We start from the raw sequence: 18978 nt of genomic DNA on the forward strand, positions 1-18978 counted from the left end.
TGAAATGATGACATCTTCCTAAATATTTGGTCACCTGATTCATTTTGTGTATGGTTTCCTAGAAACAAGGGGTGGCTTAACTAATCCTTTGGCTCAATTTACCCCACTGTCCCTATGGAGAGAGAGTAAGCTGGTAAGCGATATAAGCACCTCCAGTGTTGGCGGTCTGGTTCATGAGACCGTGGTATGGGGCTGGCCCTCCTCAGTCACGGGCTGAAAGGTAAACAACGGTTTGGTTTTCCACCTAGCTATGCAGGAGAAATGATGCCAGATGGAAATGAGAGTAAACAACATCACTCACCATAATCACACTCATGCTGTTTCACTACTCCTTCCTATACACCAGCCAACACTCTTCCTCTCTATCCTTTCATCCACCCAGCTGTCTCGAAAACCCTCATCCACCCCTAGTCTCTCTAACCCCTCATCCACCCAGCTGCCTCTCTAACCCCTCATCTACCCAGCCGTCTCTCTAACCCCTCATCCACCCAGCTGCCTCTCTAACCCCTCATCCACCCAGCTGTCTCTCTAACCCTCATCCACCCAGCTGTCTCTCTAACCCCTCATCCACCCAGCCGTCTTTCTAACTCCTCATCCACCCCTCCATCTCTCTAACCCCTCATCCACCCAGCTGTCTCTCTAACCCCTCATCCACCAGCCGTCTTTCTAACTCCTCATCCACCCCTCCGTCTCTCTAACCCCTCATCCACCCAGCTGCCTCTCTAACCCCTCATCCACCCCTCAGTCTCTCTAACCCCTCATCCACCCCTCCGTCTCTCTAACCCCTCATCCACCCGTCTGTCTCTCTGACCACTCATCCACCCCTCCGTCCCTCTGACCCCTCATCCACCCCTCCGTCCTCTAACCCCTCACCCACCCCTTCATCTCTCTGACCCCTCATCCACCCCTCCGTCTCTCTGACCCCTCATCCACCCCTCCGTCTCTCTAACCCCTCATCCACCCCTCCGTCTCTCTAACCCCTCACCCACCCCTTCATCTCTCTGACCCCTCATCCACCCCTCCGTCTCTCTGACCCCTCAGTCTCTCTAACCCCTCATCCACCCCTCAGTCTCTCTAACCCCTCATCCACCCAGCTGTCTCTCTAACCCCTCATCCACCCCTTCATCTCTCTGACCCCTCATCCACCCCTGTCTCTCTAACACCTCATCCACCCCTCCGTCTCTCTAACCCCTCATCCACCCAGCTGTCTGTCTAACCCCTCATCCACCCAGCTGTCTCTCTAACCCCTCATCCACCCCTCCGTCTCTCTGACACCTCATCCACCCCTCAGTCTCTCTAACCCCTCATCCACCCCTCTGTCTCTCTAACCCCTCATCCACCCAGCTGTCTCTCTAACACTAACACCTCATCCACCCAGCTGTCTCTAACACCTCATCCACCCCTCTGTCTCTCTAACCCCTCATCCACCCCTCTGTCTCTCTAACCCCTCATCCACCCCTCTGTCTCTCTAACCCCTCATCCACCCAGCCGTCTCTCTAACCCCTCATCCACCCCTCCGTCTCTCTAACCCCTCATCCACCCAGCTGTCTCTCTAACCCTCATCCACCCCTTTGTCTCTGTATTCCCTCATTTGTTGAACAAATAAGACCAGATTAATATGAGGGTGAATCTGCTGAGGTTGAAGACAGAGGTGCTGTGCTGTTGTACAGTATGTCTTCATGTAGGCATTAGAACCTCCACACAAAAACGTATCCAGCACCACACCACCCAGAGTTGGACATTTATTGCAGGTGATACAATCATTCCCCTTCTAGGTGTTCCTCAAGTGGACCTCTTTCTTTGAAAACTAGAAGTCTTTGAACCCTCCTGAATGTGTTGTGAATCAGGTCAGCTGTTTCTAGGAATTGGATGTGTCTGACTCTCCCTCTCTCTCTACCTCTCTGTCTCTACCTCTCTCGCTCTCCCTCTCTCTCTACCTCTCTCGCTCTCACTCTCTCTTTCTCTCTCTTTTTCTCTCCCTCTCCTCTGTCTTTTCCCTGCTATTTGTTTTGTAAGATTCTTGGAGAGCGGAGACCGAACCCATTGGCCGCACACACACATACATTTCACTCTCTCTCTCTCTCTCAAAAACACACCCGCCCTTCCACCCACACCACAGGAGGCTGGTGGCACTTTAATTGGGGAGGACAGGCTCATGGTAATGGCTGGAGCGAAATCAGTCAGTGTAAACATGCAGCGGTGTGCTGAAGTATTTTCATTCCAAACCCCATCCAAGAAATGTTAAAGTTTAAACTAATTTACTGCATTTCTATACAATTTAAAAACTCTAAATTTTGAAGTTTGTTTTACTATGCTTGTGGGGACCAAAGAATTGATTCCAAATCCTATTTTCCCTAACCTTAAACCTAGTATACTTGTAGTATGCTGTTGAATAGTATAGTAAATACCACTGTATTATCCACACAAAAAACACTCTAGTAAATACTACAGAAATGTTGGCAAAAAATTTGCAGTCTGCAAAACCACTGCAGTATTTAATTTGCATATATCCAGTCCATTCCCCCATACCCCAATTTGTGCTACCTGTAAGTAAGAAATGTACATATCAAGTACAAACAGTATATTGTGTTATCTACATGTTACATAAAAGATCAGAATTGCTGAACTCCCTGGTTCAGATCACAGTCCTACCTACCGACATACCTACAGGTTATGGAAATGTGCTCTAAGTATTTTTCCGGTAGTTATTCCTCAAGGAGAAAGCCCCCCACCCAATGTCAAAGAAAATAAAACAAACACTTTAGTAAATACTACAGCAATGTCACCAAAAACACTACAGTAAATACTAGAGTATACTACAGTCTGCAAAAACACTACAGTAATTACTATAGTATATAATACAAATTACTACAGTATTTATACTATAATAAACTGTAAATACTACAGTATACTACTGTAAGTCCAGAAAAACACTAAAGTGAATGCTATAGTATTCCTACCATAGAATACAATATAGTATTTTTTATGTGGGTAACGATGTCAGATTTCAGCACTTTGAATTCCAACTGTAGTGCCTCCCAGAATGAGAGAGAAAGAAGCTTCTGTATCTGGAGCTGTAGTTCTAGCTGTGGGTAATATAATATAAGGGGTGGCCAGTAGAACTACAGACCCCACATCCTCCTGAACACCATACTGTCGTCTCTCTGTGAACAATCAGCCAAATCAAACAGATCCCTGGTTGGGAGAGCAGACCGAGCAAGGCCAGGGAAGCCTCCCATGCTGCAACACAATGTGCTTCTTGAGCCTTCCTGGATGTGAACTCATTACCACCTCTGCCAACACATCAGGATCTTGGTTGAAAGGGTTTCAATGTTTTTAAGGCCACAGAGAAGCCTTTTCGTATCCTCTTCTTGTCAAACAGCAGGTTGTCAATAACCACAATGCTGGCTTTCTTCATCTTCCGGTTCACGCTTTTCACCATTGCCAGCTAGAAAGGATCATTTCTAAATTTGCACCAAACACATATTCCCTCTGTTATATGCAGGATCGCTGGTTCAAGCCCAGCCAAGACTCACATCAATATCTACGCTCTCCTTGAACAATCCAGCAAGCATTCCGTATCAAATCAAATTGTATTAGTCACATGTCCCGAATACAACAGGTATCATACCATGAAATGCTTACTTACAAGCCCTTAACCAACAATGCAGTTCAAGAAATAGACAATTCATTGGCTGAGAACAGTTCATGTCACAGGAATCAAACTGAAGCTACTGCTACAACGTTTGTGTAAGAAGTGGCTGACATTAAAGACAAGCTTTAGGAAACACCTTTTGTCTTTGACGTCACCCTGGCTAGTAGCACGCTGGCACGTAGGAGTGTATATACACACAAACACACACTGAGAAGTTGAATGGTTTTCAAGGTATCAGTGAGGTCTCGAAGGTAAAGCACCATTGGTCTGGATGTGGAGTCATATCGTATCAGCACGCTATCTGATGCCTCCAACAGATTTATCCTTTTCTCCGCTTGCATAAACAAATTGTAAATCTGGCCCTGGCAGGAGTGTGTGTGTGTGTACAGTCTGCGCGCGAGTGTCCATTCCAGTCATGTCAACAGAGCAATTACTCATGTTGAGGAGTGTATACACTTAAAGGGATCAGCTCTACCGGCAGGTGATGATGGACATTCCTTTCAGGCAGGGAGAGAGGGAGGGAAGAAAGGGAGTGGATTCAGTAACTCCACTGTGAAGCTTTCTTCATGACAAATGTTTAAGATATTAAATTGTTCTCGGAGGCTTGAGAGAGAGTGAAAGAAAGAGAGAGAGAGAGATAGAGAGATCGATAGAGAGAAAGACAGAAAGATAGAGATACAGGGAAAGATCGATAGAAAGAGGGAGAGAAAGACAGAGACTGATAGAAAGAGGGAGATAAAATAAACCCCTTCGTTGTCTATTGTCACAATCCCTGGGCAGGGAACCACAGTTGAATAGTCCATTACTCTGGGAGTTTCAAGATCTTAAATAGCTCTCCTCCCTTTCTATCCTCTCCCCCCTCCCCTGTTCCCCCCATCATCCAGGGATCAGGGCTGAAAGGACAGGTACAGGAAACACTTGTTCATTAAGAGCCTGGATTTTAGTAATTCAGTCAGTCAGCCCGTCATTCATTCAGTCAGCCAGTCAGTCAATCAGCCAGTCAGTCATTGTCAGTCAGCCAGTCAATCAATCATTGTCAGTCAGTCAGTCAGCTAGTCAATCATTCAGTCAGTCAGCCAGCCAGCCAGTCATTGTCAGTCAGTAAACAGGGAGAGGAGGTAGTCTGACTGGATCTTCATCAGTTAGCTCCTGGCCACATGCCCTTTTTCATTACTCTGAACAGACCAGCTGAAATGGAACTACAACCAATTTCCTTGCAGTCTATAAAGCTGTCTATCAAAATCCTACCAAACAGGGGAGCAGAGGGGGGGACGAGGGAGGTGGCTGTTAGAGGGAGCTGCTGAATTCAGGACCAGATGTCAGCCAGTTTCAATGGCGAGGTGGGAGAGGAGAGGAGTGGACAAGGAGTACCTGAGTGTTCACCTAAAATGTTTTGACCTAGTGATGTACAGGGGGAAATGCTCCATAATCAAGGGTTCTGGCAACACTTTACATTAAGTAAACATAATGTAACTACTCATTTAAATGATATCAGTTCAACATAATGTAAAGTGTGAAACCATACAGTACATGGTAAACAATATTCAGAGGTAAAAAACTATATTTTACTCAAAACGAGTGGGACTTTAACAAAAACATGTTCTGAGTCAACAACAAACAATTCCTTTAAGATCCATTTATTAAAGTTATTAAAAAAAAGAGACAAATAAGTTATAATATTTGTATTTGTTAGAATTCTATCAGTGTTTGAACATTAGTATTTAGAGAGCTGGTACAACTTCTACTTTCATGGCCAGCCTTTGACAAACCCATAGAAACAGCTGGCTGAGTTCTCTCCCCTATGATAGATAATACTGAGTGGGACGAGTCAGTCAATGCCGTCAGAGCCAGTTAGCGATGAAAGTGTGCACCGTAGGATTTTTCTCTGTTACGGTATTATTACATATAAACTCTTAAAAATATATACTTCTGTCAAATAACTTGACAACTATGTACACTACAAAAATACATTTTCATATAAATAAATTATATGGCATACATTTATCTTTGTAACTGAAACAATATATATCCTCGCCAACCAAGACCAAATGGCATCTGTAGAAAACCATAGATCTGTTTCTTTTCCTTTTAAAATCCTCTAAGAGCTATGGTGAGTCTTGTAGTGTAAATGTTATATACTCTGGTTTCCCTACTTAACATTAGTAAGCACTTTATACAGATTGAACACCATTCATGTCAAAACAATAGTAATAGTGTTTTTCAATAGACATAAAAATCCCTGCATTTGTTATCCACTGACATGTATGACCAATAATGGAAGTAAACAAAACAAAAACATCTCATAATACAAAAATATAAATATCGCAAATTCAACGTTGAAAAACCAAACACAAACAAAACATTACAAAATGTAAGAAAATAGTTGCCAGCCATGATTTCTCTCCATTATTGCCAATGTGACATCAGGAGGGAAAAAAAGAAGATTTTCACTCAAGCAGCTGACACGCAAAAAGACACATAGCTACACGTGTTAGACTGTGTGTATGTGGGGAGGGGGGGGTCTGGAAAGACATGACTGACACACATAGCTACACGTGTTAGACTGTGTGTATGTGGGGGGGGGGGTCTGGAAAGACATGACTGACACACACAGCTACACGTGTTAGACTGTGTGTATGTGGGGATGGGGGGGGGGTCTGGAAAGACATGACTGACACACACAGCTACACACGTGTTAGACTGTGTGTATGTAGGGGATGTGGGGAGGGGGGTCTGGAAAGACATGACTGACACACAGCTACACGTGTTAGACTGTGTGTATGTGGGGACCGGGCATGATGGGGGGGGGTCTGGAAAGACATGACTGACACTGTGTGTACATAGCTACACGTGTTAGACTGTGTGTATGTGGGGAGGGGGTCTGGAAAGACATGACTGACACACAGGGGGGTCTGGAAAGACATGCTAGCACGTGTTAGACTGTGTGTATGTGGGGAGGGGGTCTGGAAAGACATGACTGACACACAGCTACACGTGTTAGACTGTGTGTATGTGGGGAGGGGGTCTGGGGGGTCTGGAAAGACATGAGGGGGGTCTGACACACAGCTACACGTGTTAGACTGTGTGTATGACACACAGCTACACGTGGGGATGTGGGGAGGGGGGTCTGGAAAGACATGACTGACACACATAGCTACACGTGTTAGACTGTGTGTATGTGTATGTGGGGAGGGGGTCTGGAAAGACATGACTGACACACAGCTACACGTGTTAGACTGTGTGTATGTGGGGGGGGGGGGGTCTGGAAAGACATGACTGACACACAGCTAGGGGGTCACGTGTTAGACTGTGTGTATGTGGGGAGGGGGGTCTGGAAAGACATGACTGACACACATAGCTACACGTGTTAGACTGTGTGTATGTGGGGAGGGGGGGGGTCTGGAAAGACATGACTGACACACAGCTACACGTGTTAGACTGTGTGTATGTGGGGGGGGGGGGGGTCTGGAAAGACATGACTGACACACATAGCTACACGTGTTAGACTGTGTGTATGTGGGGGGGGGGGTCTGGAAAGACATGACTGACACACATAGCTACACGTGTTAGACTGTGTGTATGTGGGGAGGGGGGGGTCTGGAAAGACATGACTGACACACACAGCTACACGTGTTAGACTGTGTGTATGTGGGGATGATGGGGGGGTCTGGAAAGACATGACTGACACACAGCTACACGTGTTAGACTGTGTGCTATGTGTGTGTATGGGGGAGGGGGGTCTGGAAAGACATGACTGACACACACCGGGCATGATGGGGGGGTGGGTGGCAGGGCTTAGTGAACCCTGACCCTTGAGGCTTGTTGTGGATTGTGACGAGGTGAGGTTGGGTGGGTGGGGACAGCTGGGGTTAAATTGGGGGCAGTTGTCTTTGCTGTCTCTGAGGAGGGAAGAGCGATAGGACGGACACCCACCCACACCCACAGTATTGTTAGACCAGATAGTGCTAAACCCTTCAGCTCTCTGGGCTGTGTATCTTATTGGGTAAAGAGGAAGAAAGAGTTTCTTGTGAATGAAATGTGTAATTCAGTCAAGTGCCATGTTGAGTTGGGAAATACCGTAGCTGTAGCTTATCACTGTAGCTTATCACTAGAGATAGGACAACAATGTATATTTACAGTGAGAATAACAAAAGTTGCATTCATGAAAAAAAAGTTAACAAACATGTAAATTTCACAACAATATCCTCCATAATGGCCTTGACTAACTACCATGGATTTTGTCCACCAATTGCAATATGCATTAAAGTGGAATTGACAGCATTTTGGCAACATGAAATCATATCAAAATCTGTTCATATACACCCCCAGGAAGAATATCACACGCTTTTAAAAGTTTTCTGACAAGCGAGCACCTTTGAATAAATTCTTAGAGTTTTTGGGAGTCACATATACTAAGGTATGTGAAAATGCTATAGAAATATGAAGTGGGGAAGCGGCTGTGCGTTTGGACAATTAATAGACACGGCAGTAAATAAAACATCTGTCCCATCCAAGACCGGAGTCTACACAGAGTGGTGCGCTATAGCCAATCAGAGCTACAGTAGGCATTTATACAAACACGCCATTTGCCACATGGGCCTGCAATCATTCACTTGGAACTGGACTGTGTGTTTACAGGCGGCTAAAACAGCACGACTTTACATCATTAGAACGCATTCGCCAAAAGCCACTAAATACACCTGAATGGATTTCTGCTAACATGTAAATACCACTGGAGTCCTCTTACATTTGGGAACATTACAGTCCTATTGATCAAACAACCATGAAATGGTAGGCTCTCTCTCCCTCCATATGCACATTAACAACAACAAGATCAACAACTAATGTTAGCCAGGACGAGATAAGCTAAAATCTAACGAGGGAACATTAGATAAAACCTCTTTGTTGGCCGTCAAAATTGCACCTATAAACAATGAGGAATTGTAGCCTACTCGTCTTTCTGCAGCTTGCCTGCCAATGCATGCTTGTCCCAACCAAGCACCCAAGCTAACTGGCTAAAGTTGGTTAGCTTGCTAGCTAGCTATTTTCAGACAAAAATAAACACTTTGCTCTGACTATTTTATTCACCATAGCAGAGCTGGTTAGGCTGTTTACATGTTATCTGAGAATTTATGAATGCAAGAGATATGCTAACTGGATAACAGTCGTTCAAGTTCTCACTAGCTAACCAAATGACACCTGCATCTCTATGTATATGAGGGAAAAATGTCAGTCACTCACCCACTCCTCCAATGGCATGACATGTCACCCTCCTAGCAGTTAGCTTGCTAGCTAACGTTAGGCTCCGTGTTTTTAGGTTGCTACATAAATAGATACGCTAGCCTATTATGACTGACTTGTGATCATTGCCTTTGCTAGTTCGGTTGTATTGACGTTCCCAACCTTAGTTACATGTCTGTTTTTGTCCAAAATATAATTGAAACTGAAACAGTGCATCCCGAATGGAGGCAGCAAACAATGTAACAACCTGATAGCAATATTTTTTGGACTACCAAGAAATGTATTGGTGAATTATATGAAACATGTATTGAACTGCATCCATCCATTCTACCAACAATGCCTTTGTGTACATCATGGAATGTTGAGTCAAATACAACCTATTTTTAAAACTTCTTATCATGGTTTTGTAGCATAAACTGGGAATTGTATATTTTTTACTGATATTGTGATAGTCTGTTTGTTTCATATCCGCAAAGTAGTTAAAACGCTGTCAGTTCCACTTTAACTATGGGAGTGATACTTTTACGCCCACTCATGCTACTATAAGATGGCCGCTGAGAGCTATGACATCCCCAGAGGAAATGGGAGATGGGTAATTGAGTTCAAGGGACAGCCAAGTCACAACAAACACCTTTTATATTTTCTACATATCGGCTCGTATTAAATAGCACGCATAGCGTGAGTCAGAGTTCAACAGTAATTGTTTCATAACTACCACAGGTTTGTGATATGCAAATTAATTGATAAAAAAAAAGAGTACCTTTATACACAAACATATATATATATATATATATATATATATATAAACACACACATACATGCCCCGTGTAGCTATTGAGTAGTATCACTTGACGTGACTGTTAGTATATTTCTTTTTAGAGATGTATCCGATGGGTTACCCACCCACCCGTGCCCAGACCCACCTACGCACCCACATAAACACATACGCACAATCACATTTATACACTCACTCACCTCTTTCTAACATAAAATAAAAATTTGCATAGAATTATTATACAGTTATTATACATTATTACAGAATATCTTAAGCAGCAACAATGTATGCTGAACTGTATTGTCTAGATGAAGCTTCCTCATGGCACAGATCCACAGACGAGTGAACAACAGTAATCAGAGATTTCTCTCACACACACACACATTTGTTTTAATATCCTTGTGGGGACAAAATAATTGGTCCCATTCAAAATCCTATTTTCCCTAGCCTTAAGCCTTAATCTAACCCTAACCTTAACCCCTAATTTAACCCTAAACCTAATTCTAACCATCACCCTAATCGTAACCCTAACCCCTAAGATTAAAATAGCCTTTCTCCGTGTGGGGACTGGCTAAATGTCTCCCATTTTTCTTGTTTTACTGTGCTTGTGATGACTTCTGGCCCCGACAAGGAAAGTAAAACCAAAAACACACACGCCATAGAAATGATGTCCCCAGTCTGTTAAAAAAAGGAGCTGTACAACTCCTACATTATAGCTACTTCTTTGTTCATATTTACATAAGTATACATCTTTTAATGATGGATAGAGATATCTAAGACAAACATCCACGGGGTTACAGTAAGAATGAGCACCATGGTACTACCCACCACTGGGTTATGTGTGTCGCTGAGCTGCGCTGCATTGGGCCGCTGAGTGAGAGAGGGAGTCCATCTTTGGCCGTTGTGCTTCTGCTCTCCTCCACTGGAACAACAGAGAGACAGACAACACAGAGTTAGAAACCTGTCATGACAGCACACACATCTCACTCTCTAAAGGCATAACGCTCAATATATTATGTTCAGGTTGCAGTAAAAAGAGTTTGAAGGACTGAATGGGGACATTTTTGCAAGTAACAAAACCAAAGAAGGAAAAGGATCATTCATTGCAAATACTTTGTGGATGTAATACCAACATGTGAATTACATCACTGTCATGAGAAGCTACAAACTCCATTGAGGCTCACCTCAGCTTGCCCTCTTATCACAGTCGCTCTCAGCTGCCTCACACTCCACATCCTGGAGCTCCATGGCCTCCTCCTTGGTGTCCATCTTGGTTCCTCTGCAACCTGTATGGACCTCCAGTGGCACATGGGGGTGCTGGAAGGCAGGCTCAGGCTCTGGGCCCCTTGCTGTGTGGTAACTGTCTGCTGCAGTGTGTCCTGGGTAAGAGGAGGTGGGGCTCTGAGTTGGGGGAGAGGTAGAGTGGACGGCGATGGTAACCGATGCAGAGGCCGTTACCGTGGTGATGGGCTGGCAGTAAGTAGGGGCGGGGTTAGAGTGGTGAGGTTGGTGGTGATTGGGCCGGGGGTTGTGGGATGGACGAGTTCTGTGCCCCGCAGAACGTTCTCGGTGGCCTCCCGAGACAAAATGGCCTCCGGAGCCGTAATGGCCTCCAGCTTCAGTTTCAAAAGCCTCCATGCGTGGGCCGGCTGGGGGAAGGGACTGTAGGTCCCTCTTGCTGAAGCGACGGGATGCACCGGGGTGGGCATCCGACTCCGGCAGGACCGACTGACAGGAGAGAGATAAGAAAATCAGAACAACTTGTACACATGCTCAACATGTTCAAACAAAGAGTGTAAACATACAGCTGAAGTATTAAGTTTACATACACTTAGGTTGGAGTCATTAAAAACTTGTTTTCAACCACTCCACAAATTTCATGTTAACAAACTATAGTTTTGCAAGTCGGTTAGGACATCTACTTTGTGCATGACACAAGTAATTTTTCCAACAATTGTTTACAGACAGATTATTTCACTTATCATTCACTGTATCACAATTCCAGAGTCAGAAGTTTACATACACTAAGTCGACTGTGCCTTTAACCAGCTTGGAAAATTCCAGAAAATGGTGGCTTTAGAAGCTTCTGATAGGCTAATTGACATAATTTGAGTCAATTGGAGGTGTGCCTGTGGATGTATTTCAAGGCCTACCTTCAAACTCAGGGCCTGTTTGCTTGACATCATGGGAAAATCAAAAGAAATCAGCCAAGACCTCAGAAAAAAAATTGTAGACCTCCACAAGTCTGGTTCATCCTTGGAAGATATTTCCAAACGCCCGAAGGTACCACATTCATCTGTACAAACAATAGTATGCAAGTATAAACACCATGGGACCACGCAGCCACCATACCGCTCAGGAAGGAGATGCGTTCCGTCTCCTAGAGATGAACGTATTTTGGCGCGCAAAGTGCAAATCAATCACAGAACAACTGCAAATGACCTTGTGAAAATGCTGGAGGAAACAGGTACAAATGTATCTATATCCACAGTAAAACACGTCCTATAACCTGAAAGGCTGCTCAGCCACTGCTCCAAAACCGCCATAAAAAAGCCAGACTACAGTTTGCAACTTCACATGGGGACAAAGATTGTACTTTTTGGAGAAATGTCCTCTGGTCTGATGAAACAAATATAGAACTGTTGGGCCATGACCCCAAGCATACTTCCAAAGTTGTGGCAAAATGACTTACGGACAACAAGGTCAAGGTATTGGAGTGGCCATCACAAAGCCCTGCCCTCAATTCTATAGAATATTTGTGGGGAGAACTGAAAAAGCGTGTGCGAGCAAGGAGGCCAGAAACCTGACTCAGTTACACCAGCTCTGTCAGGAGGAATGGGCCAAAATTCACCCAACTTATTATGGGAAGCTTGTAGAAGGCTACCCGAAACGTTTGACTGAAATTAAACATTAAAGGCAATGCTACCAAATACTAATTGAGTGTATGTAAACTTCTGACCCACTGCATATGTTATGAAAGAAATAACAATTGAAATAAATCATTCTCTCTACTATTATTATAAAAATAAAAAATAATTAAAATAAAGTTGTGATCCTAACTGACCTAAAACAGGTTTTTTTTATTAGGATTACACGTCAGGAATTGTGAAAAACTGAGTTTAAATGTATTTGGCTAAGGTGTATTTAAACTTCTGACTTCAACTGTATGTCACGTGTGTGTGGTCATTATCCAAAGCACTTACAGAAGACAAAGAGTAGGCTGTGGCGTTTCCCTGTCTAGCTGTCCTTCTTGGTACTGCTCCTCGTCGCACCTCCTCTGCTCTCCCAGCTCTGCTTCTAGTGGTGGGGAGGTTGTACTGCTGCAGGTCCTGGCTGATGCCTAAGGCCGTGGTGTTGGAGCTGTACTCAGAGTCTGACGAGTCAGAGCCTGTACCTGTCCCCGTCCCTGAGGTGGTATGGCAGGGGTGGACGGAGAAGTGGACCACGGGAGGAGGGGGCTCTGGGGACGGGGTGGGTAACTGGCTACGCCCATCAACAGGGGTCACCTGAGGGGGACAGAAAAAGGAGGGAGATGTAAGAAGATGAGGGAATGATTTTGATTCATTTTTTGGTTATTATTACACAAACTATGCTGCTAAATAATTTCATGATGAGCTCGTGTTAGAACATTCAATAAAAAGTTAGTGTTGGTTCACAAAAATATGTGTGCGTAAAAAGTGTGTATAAAAAATTGTGTGTAAAAAATGTGTGTGTAAAAAAGTGTGTGTGTAACAAAATGTGTGTGTGTAAAAAAATGTGTGCAAGCCATTATAGTATTTCTGCAGGAGAAACCATCTAACCTCTGGATAGGGGCCAAAGTAAGACAGCAACACAGGGAGAAGGACCAAACCATTCAGCACCCCCAGAATGGTCAGGATGGCCAGCACAGCAAAGAAATACCTGCAACAAACCAACAGTCTACTGTTAAGACAGGCAACATGGGCATGACATTTCATCAACCACCATACACCAACACCACAGAAGATAGGTGGCTAAGAGTCACAACAACTAACATTCCCTGGTCATTTTGGCAGAAGCTTTGAACAACTTAACCAGTGGAACAGTAGTAGCATCACATTGATACACCTGTGACAACCACAATGAGCATCGAACACAGGCATCAGAGCAAAGACATCTGCTAAACCACAGGGTAAGCATGACAGCCAACATGAGTGTGTGTGTTTGTGTTTTATGTGGGGTGTGGGCGGGCTGGTGTGGGTATGCATGGGTGTTTATAGGTATATATATATATATATATATATATATATATGTGTGTGTGTGTGTACACAAAGAGAATACCTGCAGCAACCACAGAACAACAGGAGAGAGGCTGTGCTAAATATGAACTAGATCAACCATTACACATGCCTGAAAAGACCATGACACACACGCACGCACAAGTACGTTGGTTAAGTAGGAAACAGAAATGTACCTGTCAAGTCCTGCCAAAGAGGGTTAGTCTTTAGAAAGCCTCACAGAGAAAGAGAAGGAAGCACAATTAACTGGAGTTGGTTAATACAAAGGCATGGAAAAAAATGCGGAGGGAGGGAGAGAGAGAGAGAGAGAAAGTGGGGTGTGCGGTGTATAAGCAAACATGAAGACAACAAAGCAGTCAAGAATGTGGAGAAGGGGGTAGGGGCTTGAGGGGGAAGAATGGGGGGGGGCAAGGACAAGGGCCTCTCCTTTTCTGATCTAAAACAATAGGCAGAAGCAAAGTATAGAATTGAAACAATTGAGTATAGAAAGAATAGAAAGAGAACAATGAACAGCACCACACCCTGAGTACCCCCCCTCAAAGGTGCGGACTCCAGCCGCAAAACCTGACTCTAAAGGGGAGGGTCAGGGTGGGCCTTCTTTATGACCCCGGACTGGGGACCCTCGCAGCGGGCGCCGGACAGGAGGGAGACTCCTGGCGGCGCCGGACAGGAGACAGGCACAGGACTCACCAGGCTGGGGAGACCTACTGGAGGCTTGGTCCATGGAGAAGGCACAGGATAGAACGGGCCGTGGAGGCGCACTAGAGGTCTCATACTAAGGGCCTGCACAACCTGTTCTGGCTGGATGGTGACTTTAGCCCGGGACGTGCGGGGTGCAGGCACCGGACGCACTGGGCTGTGCAGACACACGGGAGACACAGTGCGCAGATCCGACGCAGGATATCCTGGCCTGAGGAGACGCACTGGAGGTCTGGAGAGCAGGGCTGGCACCATCCGTCCTGGCTGGAACCTCACCCTAGCCCGGCAGATGCGGGCAGCTGGATTGTAGCGCCCCCGGCCTTAGAGCATGTATTGGAGATCTGTAGTGCCGAGCTGGCACAGGACGTGCAGGGCTAGTGAGGCGCACTAGAGGCCTGGTGCGTGGTGCTGGCACAGTCTTCACCAGACGGCTAGCACGCACCTCAGGATGAGTATGGAGAGCTGACTCAGGTGACATCAAATCGCGGACACGCTCCGTCGGGCAGATGTCGTGCCTCATGCACCAACACAGCAGCTCTCTCATTGCTCTCTCCTCCAATCTCCCCATCAACTCCTTCACAGTCTCGGCATCGCTTCCTTCACTCACCTCCAATTTCACCCCATAGGTCGGGGCAATTTTTTGGGGGGGCTGCCTCTCATGCTTCCTTGCCAGCCGTGTTCCCTCGTATTGCCGGTTCCCTTTTCCTACTGCCTCCGCTCTCCTGGCTGCCTCCACCTGTTCCCATGGGAGGCGATCCCTTCCAGCCAGGATCTCCTCCCATGTGTAGGATCCTTTGCCATCTAGAATGTCCTCCCATGTCCAGTCCTCTTTTCCATGCTGCTTGGTCCTTTGTTGGTGGGTAGTTCTGTAACGGCTGTTGGTGGAAGAAGGTGAGGACCAAGGTGCAGCGTGGTACGTGTTCATCCTTTATTACTTGAACTGAACACTGAATAGCCAAACAACAACCGAAACAGTTCTGTCTGGTGCAGACACAAACAGAATGCCACTACCCACAAAAACCCAGTGGGAAAAGTTACCTAAGTATGGTTCTCAATCAGAGACAACGATAGACAGTTGCCTCTGATTGAGAACCACACCTGGCCAAACAAGAAAGAAATACAAAACATAGAATGCCCACCCTAGTCACACCCTGGCCTAACCAAAATAGAGAATAAAAGCCTCTCTATGGCCAGGGCGTGACAATCAGGAAAAGACCCCCTGTCTAATTAAATCTCCAGTGTGTCAAGTAAAATATCCTAACCACCCAGCCAGGACGGGGTGTGCAGGCTCTAAGCTCGAGACCTCCAATGTGCCTCCAAGGCACAGTGTATCCGGTGCCTCTGCCAAGGACAAAGCCTCCTGTATGTCTCCCCAGCCTGGTGAGTCCTGTGCCTGCGCCCAGAACTAAGCCTCCTGTGTGTCTCCCCCCTCCAGTGATGATCCATGGCACGAAGCCTCCAGTGACGATCCATGGCACGAAGCCTCCAGTGACGATCCATGGCACGAAGCCTCCCGTGACGATCCATGGCACGAAGCCTCCAGTGACGATCCATGGCACGAAGCCTCCAGTGACGATCCATGGCACGAAGCCTCCAGTGACGATCCATGGCACGAAGCCTCCCGTGACGGTCCCCAGTCCGGGGCTCCCAGCGACGGTCCCCAGTCCGGGGCTCCCAGCGACGGTCCCCAGTCCGGGGCCCCCAGCGACGGTCTCCAGTCAGGGGCCCCCAGCGGCGGTTTCCAGTCAGGGGCCCCCAGTGGCGGTCTCCAGTCAGGGGCCCCCAGTGGCGGTCTCCAGGGGCCCCCAGTGGCGGTCTCCAGCGGCGGTCTCCAGTTCGGGGCACCCAATAGGGGGGGTGGTACTGTCACGCCCTGACCTTAGAGATCCTTTTTATGTCTCTATTTGGTTTGGTCAGGGTGTGATTTGGGGTGGGTATTCTGTTCTATTATTTGTATTGCTATGTTTTGGCCGGGTAGGGTTCACAATCAGGGACAGCTGTCTATCGTGGTGAGCGTGTAACTGGTCAGGCACCGTGTTTTGCAGAGATGCGCATGGTGTCTCCAGTGCGCTATTCTAGCCCGTTGCGCTCTATTCTAGCTCCTCGCATTTTCCGGGCTAGAATGGGCATCCAGCCAGGACGTATTGAGCCAGCTCTATGTTCTGGATCTCCAATGCGTCTCCACGGTCCAGTGTATCCTGTGCCTCCTCCCGGCACTCGCCCTCCTCCCAGCCCAGTACCACCAGTGCCGGCACCACACACCAGGCCTATAGTGCGCCTCCAGGGTCCAGTACGCCCTGTTGCTCCTCCCCGCACTCGCCCTGAGGTGCGTGTCACCAGCCCGGTATCACCAGTGCCGGCACCACGCACCAGGCCTATAGTGCGCCTCGGCAGTCCAGTACACCCTGTTCCTGCTCCTCGCACTCGCACTGAGGTGTGTGTCCCCAGCCCGGTACCTCCAGCAGCGGTCCCCAGCCCGGGGTCTCCAGCGACGGTCCCCAGTCCAGAACATCAGGCGATGATCCACGCAGCGAGGGTCCCCAGCCCGGGGCCTACGGCGAGGATCCGCAGTCCAGAGCCTCCAACGATGATCCACGGGTCAGGGTAGGTCAGGGTGTGACAAGGATGGTTGGTTTAGTTTTTGTATTGTCTAGGTGTTTTTGGCTTGTCTAGGGTTTTTGTATAACTATGGGGTTTTAGTATGTCTTGGTATATGTAGGTCTATGGTGAATTGGTTCCCAATCAGAGACAGCTGTTTATCGTTGTCTCTGATTGGGGATCCTATTTAGGTTAGTATTTCCATTTTGGTTTTGTGGGTTATTGTCTATGTGTAGTTGTATGTCAGCACTCATGTCTATAGCTTCACGTTTGTTTTGTTATTTTTGTTAGTTTGTTTAGTTTTCTTTGTTTAAATAAAGAAGAATGTATTTATCTCACACTGCGCCTTGGTCTCCTCGTTATGACGAACGTGACACTGTCTAATTAAATCCCCAGTATATCAAGTAAAACACCTAATTAAATCCCCAGTGTATCAAGTAAAACACCCTGTCTAATTAAAATCCCCAGTGTATCAAGTAAAACACCCTGTCTAATTAAATCCCCAGTGTATCAGGTAAAACACCCTGTCTAATTAAATCCCCAGTGTATCAAGTAAAACACCCTGTCTAATTAAATCCCCAGTGTATCAGGTAAAACACCCTGTCTAATTAAATCCCCAGTGTATCAAGTAAAACACACTGTCTAATTAAATCTCCAGTATATCAAGTAAAACACCTAATTAAATCCCCAGTGTATCAAGTAAAACACCCTGTCTAATTAAATCCCCAGTGTATCAGGTAAAACACCCTGTCTAATTAAAATCCCCAGTGTATCAGGTAAAACACCCTGTCTAATTAAATATCCAGTGTATCAAGTAAAACACCCTGTCTAATTAAAATCACCAGTGTTTCAGGTAAAACACCCTGTCTAATTAAATCCCCAGTGTTTCAGGTAAAACACCCTGTCTAATTAAATATCCAGTGTATCAAGTAAAACACCCTGTCTAATTAAATAATTATCCAGTGTATCAAGTAAAACACCCTGTCTAATTAAATACCAGTGTATCAAGTAAAACACCCTGTCTAATTAAATATCCAGTGTATCAAGTAAAACACCCTGTCTAATTAAATCCCCAGTGTTTCAGGTAAAACACCCTGTCTAATTAAATATCCAGTGTATCAAGTAAAACACCCTGTCTAATTAAATATCCAGTGTATCAAGTAAAACACCCTGTCTAATTAAATATCCAGTGTATCAAGTAAAACACCCTGTCTAATTAAATCTCCAGTGTATCAAGTAAAACACCCTGTCTAATTAAATCTCCAGTGTATCAAGTAAAACACCCTGTCTAATTAAATCTCCAGTGTATCAAGTAAAACACCCTGTCTAATTAAATCTCCAGTGTATCAAGTAAAACACCCTGTCTAATTAAAATCACCAGTGTATCAAGTAAAACACCCTGTCTAATTAAAATCACCAGTGTATCAAGTAAAACACCCTGTCTAATTAAAATCACCAGTGTATCAAGTAAAACACCCTGTCTAATTAAATCCCCAGTGTTTCAGGTAAAACACCCTGTCTAATTAAATCTCCAGTGTTTCAGGTAAAACACCCTGTCTAATTAAATCCCCAGTGTATCAGGTAAAACACCCTGTCTAATTAAATCCCCAGTGTATCAAGTAAAACACCCTGTCTAATTAATTCCCCAGTGTATCAGGTAAAACACCCTGTCTAATTAAATCCCCAGTGTATCAAGTAAAACACCCTGTCTAATTAAATCCCCAGTGTATCAGGTAAAACACCCTGTCTAATTA

General features: G+C 45.6%; 1 protein-coding gene and 1 long non-coding RNA gene across 2 annotated transcripts in view; one reads left to right on the forward strand and one right to left on the reverse strand.

The window, feature by feature from the left end:
* The first annotated feature begins 6493 nt into the window (after window positions 1-6493).
* Window positions 6494-6836, forward strand: LOC121847929. The gene is made up of 3 exons (XR_006084806.1): window positions 6494-6534; window positions 6614-6678; window positions 6777-6836. It is a non-coding gene; the product is annotated as an uncharacterized LOC121847929 (long non-coding RNA).
* Window positions 6837-10135: 3299 nt separating this feature from the next.
* The window catches only part of LOC112262641 (protein patched homolog 1-like), a 152568-nt gene continuing 143725 nt past the window's right edge, over window positions 10136-18978 (reverse strand). The window contains 4 exon segments of the mRNA XM_042331416.1: window positions 10136-10593; window positions 10856-11399; window positions 12875-13177; window positions 13472-13571. Of these exon segments, the coding sequence (XP_042187350.1) occupies window positions 10857-11399; window positions 12875-13177; window positions 13472-13571 (946 nt within the window). The 3' untranslated portion in view covers window positions 10136-10593; window position 10856.

The sequence above is a fragment of the Oncorhynchus tshawytscha genome, linkage group LG12, assembly GCF_018296145.1.
Source record: "Oncorhynchus tshawytscha isolate Ot180627B linkage group LG12, Otsh_v2.0, whole genome shotgun sequence".
Taxonomy (NCBI): Eukaryota; Metazoa; Chordata; class Actinopteri; order Salmoniformes; family Salmonidae; genus Oncorhynchus; species Oncorhynchus tshawytscha.